At 39.8% G+C, this 11,029-nt stretch overlaps 1 protein-coding gene across 1 annotated transcript in view; it reads left to right on the plus strand.

Moving 5' to 3' along the window:
• LOC110103687 overlaps positions 1-11,029 on the plus strand; it is a 33,770-nt gene that overhangs the window by 6,424 nt on the left and 16,317 nt on the right. The window contains exon 2 of the mRNA XM_020832494.2: positions 4,306-4,500. Within this exon, the coding sequence (XP_020688153.1) occupies positions 4,306-4,500 (195 nt within the window). The remainder of the gene's footprint in view (positions 1-4,305; positions 4,501-11,029) is intronic.

The raw sequence follows: 11,029 nt of genomic DNA on the forward strand, positions 1-11,029 counted from the left end.
CCTTGGACGAAGCAACCCATGGCTGCCGACAAAGATTCTTCTGTTAGGTTGGGTCGACTACCTCCTTTGACTAAGTAGACCAGGGACCATGATGGCCCGGGATGATGAAGCCATGGGATCTTGATCGGGTCCATCATCACCTCCCCCACCATTCGCTTTAAGTGCAATATTGTGAAATTTTAAATATTAAATTTCCAAATATCAAACTTACTGCAACTATACGCCATATACTTCGTATATGTTTGACGGATGGCCTTAATCAAAATTCTCTCTCGTTATGGGGAGGGATAATTAACTATAAGGGCTTGCGCCTATAGGAAACAAAAACTCATATCTAAAGTCCTCCAAAATGAGGGCGAAAGCTCTGGGTGGTGTCTTATTTCAAACCCAATCTGCCTTTTAAAAATTTATCCCGTAACTTAATTCATTAAAACTCTCCCGAAAGAGGTGAGGCAGGGGCGTGAATTTTTGGAGCCCACACCACTTCCATATTCTCTTTCTCTAGTTTTAAGTGCTCAAAATTAAACCTGAGAGAACAATAGTATTGCGTTCTTTATTTTAAATCCAATGCCAATGAACTCTTCAAATTCTATATTGAAGGATGAATCATGAACCACCTAAGAAGATCCTGATAGGCTTTCTTTCATTGGACTATGCTGAGTCACATTATTCTTTAATAATATTTTCTTTGGCTATGCAATTTGAATTATTACTTTTTCTTCATTTTCCTTCACTTTCTGAATTTTATACCCGAGATTAATGGTTTTACATAGTATATGCGATAGAGCTAGAAGCCTAGAATGAAATCATATAAGCATACTTCTATACACATTATCCTGTCTACAGAGACAGAAAGCTCATCAAATTTTTTACCAAGATCAATGAGTTCATCAAAACTATTTTGAATTTCTATAGCATTTTTAATCAATGACAGAACAAATTTATGAATATGAGAAATTTTATCCTTCAATTGTTAGTCAACAACGTGATTAACTTTAGTACATGAATTGACATCTTGGTTTAAAGATGTTCAATTAGTTGTAGTTTCCAGAATGTCCTTATGACAATACTTTTGCTTAGTTAAGTGTTATTATTATTTATTATTATTATTATTAAGTGTGGGGGTTCTTTGTTTTGTTCAAAATTTCGGCAACCTCCTAGCATCCCCTCCCCGCGAAGGGAGGTAGCGAGGGCACTTGCCCTTTCAAATCCACCCAACTGGATAGGATTCAACAGCTTAGGGCTTTGGGATGTTGATTGGTCCCGGTATAGGTGATCTCCTCCTTTCTTGTAATGGTTAATGGATTATTAAGAAGAAAATTTTATGCACTTTGTTCTTGAGGGCTATGAGAGTTCTTAGGAGAGTGGAAGTCCCCATGTGAGTGCAACGAAATACCCACCAGCTGTAGGAAGTGTCCGAGCTCTTGGTTTGAAGTCCCTAGGTGAGGGCAACGTAGCACCCATCAGTCGCAGGAAGTGTCCGGACTCATAATTTATCTTTCTTTCTCTAAACTCCCCGTCTCCTTCTCCATTGGCCACCGACCAAACTCCCTCTCCTAGCCGCCGACCCAAGACCCCACTTCCCCTCCTTCCCCCCACCGGCCAACCCTCCCTTCCCTCCCCAAACCGCCACCAACCACCCACCCCTCCTCCCTCCTCTTGACCAAGAGGCACCCTACCCCAACCCAACTGCCGGCCACCTCCCCCCTCCTCTCTCTTGGCCAGTCCCATGCTTCCTCCCTCCATTATTTTCCTTTCAAACCTGGGCCCAAATCAAAGGATTAATTCCCCCAAGTCCTCCCTCTCCCTCTACCCACCGCGCCTCCCTTTTTCCTTAGCCCCGTCAATCAAATCTTGCCTTCCAAGTCTTGCCTATTTTAGATTTCTATTTTGGAAACAATTTATGATTCATATTCAAAGAAATTTGAATTTGAATTTGTTCGTAAAATAGGAATATCTATTTTAGGACTGTTTCCAAAATCAATCATATTTGAATTTTAAATTAGATTGAAATTAAATTAATTCTTCCTAATTTAAGATTCCAAATCAAGTAAGCCTTGATTTCTTTCCTCCAAGCTCCTCCCCTCCCATCATGAAGCCGCCGTCCCCTTTCCCTATATCCCCCTCTCTCCCCTTTAGTCTAATTATTTCCTTCCTAAATTAAGAACTCCAATTAAGGAGATAATTAGCCCCTCATCTTCCCTCATTGTTTGAATTTTAAAATTCAAATCCTTCAATCATAGGGAATCTGAAATTTAATTTCAGAATTTCCCTTTTAATCCCTTCCCCTCCCTTACCCAACACCTAACATCTAAAACCTGAAGGGATCTCCTTTCCCTAGCCTTGGTCGAGCCTACCATCCTCCCTCTCCATTATTTTTGATTCCCTTGCTAAACCAACAATCCGAAAAGGAATATACTATACAGTTGGATCTCCTTTCCCCCATGGATGGCGGATCCCGAGCGTGACCACAGATTCGTCTACGACCAGCAAGGTTTAGTGGATATTTTACAATCTCCGTTCTTCGATCTCAACTAGAAGTTGACGACACCGTCGACTGATACGTCGACCACATCCTCTTCACCCTGACACCTATCGAAGAACATCTACTCTCCAGACATTGCCAAATCATCGGACATCTACCGGTGTCTTCCCCTCCGGCTAACTTTCCGTGGATCATGACCGTAGGCATCCTCGTTCTTTCGGTGGCATCTCTAGGATTGCTAAAGTTGTTCTCCTGCTAACTTGTTAGACCGGTCCCTGTTAGACCGGTCTAGTGGACCGGTCCAACCTGTCCACGTGGGACCGGCCTAGACGCGAACAGGGCAGAATTTTTCTGCCCGCTGGAGCGGGAGCCAAATAGGAAAGAATATTGGGGGAATTAAGAGGGAAATTTGAATGTAGGGATTGTTTAGGGAATTCCTTTTGAATTGTATGCATTAAATAGTTTGTTTTCCTAGGGTGAGGGCATCATGAATTTGGCTGAAATTTGAGATCTCTTAGATTTAGGTTTTCTTTGGGCTCTAGCCGCGTCTAGAGATTTGGGAGAGATCGATCCTCCTCTCGAATTGAGGATCAAGTGTATCTTGCTATTTTCCGTGTTCCTTTCATCAAATAATACAAATTATCTACTATTTTTGTGATTTTATGCGGAATTTTGTGAAGAATTCTCGCTCCGAAGATTGATAGGAAATACTTGAGATCTACAAGTGTTTCCTATCATAACCCCACTACAGGAGCGAAAGAGAGGGAAACTCGAAGGAATTAATTTCAAATTTCTAGCTCCATTCTACATCAATAGGTCTTCGACGATCCTCATTGCGGTATCTATTTGAAAATTCTTCTTCTTCTCTTTTGTTATTATATATTATAATAAACAGAGAGAAGAGGAAGATGGAATCGGGTCGGAGGCGGGCGGGGAGGTCAGAAGCGGAGGTGAGGGGTTTTGGCTTGGCTTGCTCGACAGAGGGCGTCAGGCTCACAGGTGGCTGGGGGAGGTTGGCACTGAGGATGTTGGGCTCAGCTTTGCTTGTGGCTGAAGAAGACGATCGAGAGGCAGAGTAAATCATGGAACTTCCTTGCGTGCATATGAGCTCGTGAGGAATGGGATCGTGGGGGTGAGGCCGGTCGATTGAGTCGTGGGCTGGTTTCAGGTCTACGGTCAATATGTAGGTCAACATTAATATATATTGTCATGAAATCAAAGCAAGAGTTGTAGGATTCTAAGCCCTTAATGATCCGACCTCTTTCAAGCTTTTTACCATTTTGTGTTAAGATGATGTTCTCATATATATCATTGGTTTCTTGCTATGTCTTCTTTCATTTATTGAATTTTTAGATTTAAGCTTTTCAATGCTGGAACAAGCTCATCAATTTTCTATGCGGAATGTGGGTTAGTTATTTAAGGAACTTGATTGAACATCGGAATGGATAGAAATAGACAACCTATTCCTTTTCTAGTTGGGAAGCTGCTTCCGTAGTTCCTAAAATAAATGCCTATTCCTGATTCTACATTCAGCCAGTAAACTGATTTGTAAGATGTATTATCGTGATTAATATGAAGTTTCTCTCTGGGCAACTATATTAAAGCTAGACGTTTCAGTTATAGTGATAGGTTCTAATGATATCTATAATTAGATATGTACATCATCTCCACTTGTCACCATATATCTTATCTTGAATCTGTTTGTTAATTTTGCATCATGTTGTAACTTGTGAAAAGTAGGTGAGTGACCTGCTTTTTTCGAACGTGGACTTTGGATGATCCTGCTTAGCTGAAGATTTCCTCATATTTTTTATTTTCAGATGACCCACTTGTTGTTTCGATCTTGGATGGGAGTGGGCTTCGAGTCGTTTTGGATGATGAGGATGATTTTGCTATGGTAGCTGAGAATGTTTTTACTGATCTGGATACAAATGATACCGGAAAGCTCAGCAAGAGTAAAATACAGAATGTGCTTGCTCATATGGGAGTCGAATTGGGTGTTCCTCCTTTTTCTGGTTAGTCTTATGGTCTATATAATTTCACAGGTTTCGTAGAGATTAACCATCAACTGGGAAATAACTGAAAAAGAAGGAAGATCATTTCAACAATATAATTTTTGACTAATTATTATGCTGCGATGGTTTTGACGCAAAGTTCCTCCTCATCTGTTCATATTTTTATAATCGATGCTCCTATGATGTCTTTCTAGCTAATTTTAGCTTGCTTCCATTCCAAAGCTGCTCATTTGCCTTGCCATTTTTGCCATTCGGAAGTTTACAAATCTATTTTTTTATAAGAAAAAAGGTGTTTCTTGTTCTGATTTCAATAATGTGTGTGAAGTGTTATATTAACGTATGCAACATCGTTCCTATTGCCTGCTAGACATTTGGGGATAATGATTGAAAAAACATGGACACACATAATATGCGATCATAATAAAAAGAAAGGGTATAACCTTTGCATGAGACTTCCTCCTAATGTGTATTTGGGGAGGGGTTATGTCTGCAACCTTAACCTTGCATTGCCAAAAGGGTGTTTCCATGATACGAACCCATGAAATATAGATCATAGTTGCAGTAACGTAACCTGTATTCCAGATATGCTCTATACATGGGATGGCAAGTTATAGAAAAGCATATTACTGATATATTGTTCAAGGTAGTTTATATTACATATTCAATACCACAACCTTTTAAATATATGTAGTATGTACCACTTTAATACTTTATCCACTAATATATTACATTTTTTAGATTGCTTTAGAACTACTCTTAACTTTGAGTCACTGAGTCATCATAGGGATTGAAATCAAAAGGATACTTCAATTTCTTACATGATTTTGACAGTTTTAGAAGACGTTGAAAGAGAAGTTGAGTGGTAGAGAATTGAGAAAGAGAGAGTAACGTTGGTGTTTCATTGGAATAGCAAATGAATGAACTAGATGGTTGTAGAAGGGCGATACTGTGAGAGAGGAGGCAATATTAGTTGCTTTATGATGAAAGAAAGTCAGAGAGAGAAATAAGTATCTGATAGAACTTGTAGAGAGAGAAAAGTATAGGAGTAGGTGAGAAAGTTGGGGGATTTGGTAGAGAGATTGTTGCTTGTGTATAATTATAAAAAGAGAGGAGGATTTGGAAAGAGCTATTCCGAGAAAATAACTAATGGTTGAATTGAGTTGCTTTATGATGAAAGAAAGTCAGAGAGAGAAATAAGTATCTGATAGAACTTGTAGAGAGAGAAAAGTATAGGAGTAGGTGAGAAAGTTGGGGGATTTGGTAGAGAGATTGTTGCTTGTGTATAATTATAAAAAGAGAGGAGGATTTGGAAAGAGCTATTCCGAGAAAATAACTAATGGTTGAATTGAAGAGAGAGATGCAAACTAAACTAAAACAGACATTCAAAGAACACTTTTCTCTATGGGATATTTATCATAGGCATGTTCACACCAATAAACTAATAATGCATAATTTAGAAATAAACAACCAATCAAATAGGAAAAACTACTCAGATCATCAAGTTGCGTCATCTTAATCGACACGATTTTCATTCTTCTGATGAGTTAAAATTTTGAAATTTTAAATCAACTGCAGACTTAATTGAGAGTTTTCATCCCTTACTGGATAGGGTAGTTAACTAGGAGGCTGATTGTTAGACAGGGGGGGGGGTGTTAAAAACAAGTTGAGTGAAATTTTTGTAAGTTCTACTTGGAGCTAGCTCATTAAGAGCCTCTTCTTATGTTTCAGCTCATAAATGCTTTCCTCTACATAGATCAGCTCATTAATATAGTTACGAGTGCTTTAAGCTCATAAATTGAAGATTTATTAGATCATTCCCCCTTTTCTTCTCTTTGTTTCTTCTTGTAAGTTGAGTTGAAATTTTTGTAAGTTCTACTTGAGCCAGCTCATTAAATGAGGCCTCTTCTTATGTTTCAGCTCATAAATGCTTTCCTCTACTAGATGTTAGCTCTTCATTAATATCTAGTAAGTGTCCTTAAGCTTATAAAGTTGAAGATTTATAGATCAATTCCCTTTCCTTTGCTTCTTTGGTTTCTTCTTGTGTCTCTTTGGTTTCTCCCACTTGTGTCTCTCTCTCCTCCCCTTTGTTCTATTCGTTTTCTTGTGCTGGCCTGTTTTCTCCGTGCTTGGCCCTTTGGTTCCCGTGAATGGCTGGCTGGTTTTCCCGTGCTTGGCCTCTTTGGTTCCCACGCTGGTTGGCTGTTTTTCCCGGTGCTTAACCCCTGTTATTCCTGTGCTGTTTTCGGGCCCCTTGCTGGCTTCGATTTCTGTAGTTGTTTGGGGGGGGGGGGTTTCCGCATGGAGTTTAATCTGTTTTCTGTGCAGAAAATCAGCAAGCGTTTTTCTGGCCTTTTCAGCTGCTGTTTTGGCGCTGTTTGGCTTCTGGTTTTGGACAGCCAAGCTTGAGCGCTCATTGATGGCTGTTTTGAGGGCTGCTGTTTGGTGGCTGTTTTGGTGATTTCCATGAGTCTTCCACTGTTTCTTATGCATTTTCCTGGCAAAATTCCTGCTGTCTTTGGTTTTTCTATTTGGTGACTTAGACCTTTGATATATTTCCTATTTTAATGAGATTATTTAGTGGTTTTTAAAAGGGCTGTTTGGCTGCCCTCTTTGGACTTATACATATGGAGTTGTTTTTGGAATGTTTAGAATGGTTATGTGAGTTATTTGTGGAGATGTAAACCTGCCGGGTTTTGTTAGAAAGCTTGGCGACTTCGTTCCATCACTTCTTCTAGGAAGCCTTGCGAGCTTCTCCTGATGTGTGAAACAAAAGCGGGGTTATTTAGAAATTAAAGAGAGTAATTTAGACAAAATAATCCCAAAATAAAGTTACTACTTAAACAAGATTGATCCTTGAGTTCTTAGTTTTAACTTGTTTAGGCAAAGAAGAGCGAAGCGATTACCCAAAAGCAATTTAAGAAAACGCAAGATCAATTGTAAAGCTACGACGATGAACAAGAATCCACTATTTTAATAATGAAAACTCTCACCTTTGGAGCCCGTACGCTCAAGTAGTCTAGGCTTTTAGCGAAGAAGAGTCTCCTACATTAGAATCGGGTCGCTCAGAGGAAGAAGGAAACCTAGATCGTCGTCTTGGATAGGTGGCGGGAGGTGAGTGGAGGAATGATGGTTCCGTACCATGTGATCCAACATCCTTTGACTTTGCTCGTCGAATCACGTCAAACTAAGTGTAATGGATACGGTCGATGTAATCTTCGATGGTGTCGTCGAAAGGTCAAAGCCCACGTCAAAGAACGGTGATTGGAGGATGCTCAACTTAGATCTCGATCGTCATGCACAAATCCAAAGTTCTATTCGGTTCCGCCATTGGCTCCTCGCCAAGGGATTGACTGAGGTACCCAAGATGTGGAAAGGGGTGGCCGGTTGAGAGGCCACGAGAAAAGGCAACGATTACCAAATCTGGAATTAATGTCAGATTTCTAAAGTTGGAGGGGATTTGGTTGGAGAAATCAAGCCAAGGCCAGAGTGGAGCTCGGGCTAGGAGAGAAAAGCTTCTAGAAGGGGAAAAAAAAAAAAAGCAATTATTTCAAATTTCTGAAATTGTCATTCGTGGTGAGGAGAAAGTGGAGGGGAGGGAGAAACTAATTTGAAAATTAAATTCAATTTTCCAAAGGAAGGGGATCGTGGTTTAGTGAAGGATTAGGGAATTAATGGGAGGCAATTAATGTAATTGGAGAGAGGATTTAGATGTGGTAAGGGTGGCCAGCCATAGAGTCAAGAGAGATTGAGGCATTGGAATTAAAAGGGAGGGGCCCACAGTTTGAATTAATTAATTCCTAATCAAATCTGAAATTATAATTTCAGATTTGATTATCTCTTAAGTAACTCTCAAAATTTGATCGTATTAAGAGGTTGAATAGAATTTGAATTTCAAAGGAAGCATTAATCCCCTTAAATGCTTCTCCTAAATAGATGAGACTAATTAGGAAAATTGACTTAATTAGGGGGATTTGAAATTCAAACAGGCTTGGGGTCAAGGAGGGGAGCTGGCGGCAAGGTGGATGCTGAGGTGGCGGGCTAGGGGGGGGGGGGGAAGGGGCTGCTGACTGGCAGTCTGACGTCCAGGAGGACGGCGGCAGTGAGCAAGGAAAGGGAGATTGTGGGGGAAATTCTCGGTGGAATCCAAAGCGATGAAACTCCAAATCTCCACTAGTGACTTTAATCCAAATCTCCACAACAACGAATTTTTGATCTAAAGAAAGATAACTAAAGAAAAAGAGAAAGACAGAAAAACCTAGAACTCCCCAAAGAGATCAGTTTCTTCCTAACGAACTCCAACTAAGAGATCGGGGAGGTGAACGTCACAAAAAGAACATAAAGTGGTTAAATTTTCATTTCATCAAAACTACTATTCACATTAAGAAAGGGCCATAATATTAGGTCTCAAATATGACAACAGGAAACAAAGACTAAAATGGCCCTCCTGGGCTACAATAGCGACCAAAGATGCCGCATTAGGGAAAAAATGAAAAAAGTATAAAATATAAAAATAAACTACTACAAAAATGACTAAAAATACAACTCATGATCGTAGGCCGTTGATCTCCAGGTCTCCTGATGGTACATGTGTCAAAATCGCTGAAGGATGTCTCATCATCTCACTCTTGTCTTTGGCTTCTAACCTCTTTTTCTCACCGCAAGTATGCTACCCCACCTTGTATTCTTCTTCTCATGGCAAAGCTTCTTTAGGATGCTTGTTGTGTTTGTCTTTATGCCGTCGTTGTAAGTGTCTAGAGTTTGAAGCGTCTGTAATCATTTTATATTAATCGGAAGTTGTTGTTTTTAGTTTTATTGTCTATTTTTGGCGTATCTTTATGTGTCTTTTTCTATTACCTAGAAAAAGTTTCTTTATTTTTTCTTTGCAAAAATTTGGAAGGGGTCCCTTCCAAATTTTGCGGTGCATCAGTTTTGGTTCAGATGCAAGTTAAGCGGAAATGTCCTATGTTTATGAGTCAGTTTTATCGGTGTGTGGTCTTTGATGTCATGGTAAGTTTTGTTTGTGAGTTTCTATGTGAGTCTTTGGTAAAGTCATTAGTAATTTCATGTGAGCCTTGTGAGTTCTTTGTTTAGAGAAATGTGAAAATCAAAATCAGTCAGAAAGATTTTGAAGAAATAACGAAGATATATGTTCAGAACTTGAATGTGCTTCCTATTGGATCAAATCTAAAGCCAAACTCATCGGGAGATGGGTTTTTCAAGTGGGAGATTGATGTAGAGAAGGTGGGGGGGCGGTTTCCAAAACAAGTTGAGTTGAAATTTTTGTAAGTTCTACTCTGAGCCGGCTTCATTAATGAAGCATCTTCTTATGTTTCAGTTCATAATGGCTTTCCTCTAACTAGATGTCAGGCAAATTTAATATCTAATGAGAGTTTTAAGCTCATAAATTGAAGATTATTAAGCATTCATTCCCCCCTTTCTTGTCTCTTTGGTTTCTTCTTATGTCCTTTGGTTACTTCCACTTTGTTCTCTTTTCCTCCCCTTGTCTATTCGTTTTTCATGCAGGCTATTTTCCCGTGCTTGGCCCTTTGGTTCGCCGATGGATGGCTTGAGTTGAATTTTTGTAAGTTCTACTTGAAGCCGGCTCATTAATGAGGCATCTTCTTATGTTTCAGTTCAATAAATGCTTTCCTCTACTAGATGTCAGCAAATTAATATCTATTAGAGTGTCTTAAGCTCATAAATTGAAGATTTATTAGATCATTCCCCTTTCCTTTGTCTCTTTGGGGTTTCTTCTTATGTCTCTTTGTGTTTCTCCACTTGTGTCTCTTTCCTCCCCTTTGTCTATTCGTTTTCTTATGCTGGCTATTTTCTCCGTGCTTGGCCCTTTGGTTCCCGGGAAGGCTGATTGAAAATTTTTGTAAGTTCTACTTGAGCGGACTCATATAATGAGCATCTTCTTATGTTCCAGTTCATAAATATGCTTTCTCTACTAGATGTCAGCAAATTAAATATCTATTAGAGTGTCTTAAGCGTCATAAATTGAGATTTATTAGATTCATTCCCCCACTTTCCCTTTGTCTCTTGTGATTTCTTCTTATGTTCTTTGGTTCTCCCACTTGTTGTCTCTTTTCTTCCCCTTTGGTCTATTCGTTTTCTTATGCTGGCTTATTTTCCGTGCTTGGCCTTTGGTTCCCGTGGATGGATGCTAGTTTTCCCGTGCTTGGCCCTTTGGTTCCCACGGCTGGCTGGCTGTTTTCCCGGCCTTACCCCTATGTTTTCCTGTGGCTGTTTCGGGCCCCCTTGCTGACTGATTTCTGTGGCTGTTTGTGTGGTGGGGAATTTCCAATGGCGAGTTTATCTGTTTTTCTAGTGCAGAAAATCAGCACGTTTTTCTGCCTTTTTTCAGCTGCTGTTTGGGTCTGTTTGGCTGTCTGGTTTTGGACAGCCAGCTGGCCCTCATTGATGGCTTTTTTGAGGGCTGCTGTTTGGTGGCTGTTTGGTGGGGGAATTTCCTGAGATCTTTCCACTGTTTTCTATGCTTATTTGTTCCTGCAGAATTCTGCTTGTC

This window comes from Dendrobium catenatum, unplaced genomic scaffold (assembly GCF_001605985.2).
Source record: "Dendrobium catenatum unplaced genomic scaffold, ASM160598v2 fragScaff_scaffold_156, whole genome shotgun sequence".
In the NCBI taxonomy this organism is placed as follows: domain Eukaryota; kingdom Viridiplantae; phylum Streptophyta; class Magnoliopsida; order Asparagales; family Orchidaceae; genus Dendrobium; species Dendrobium catenatum.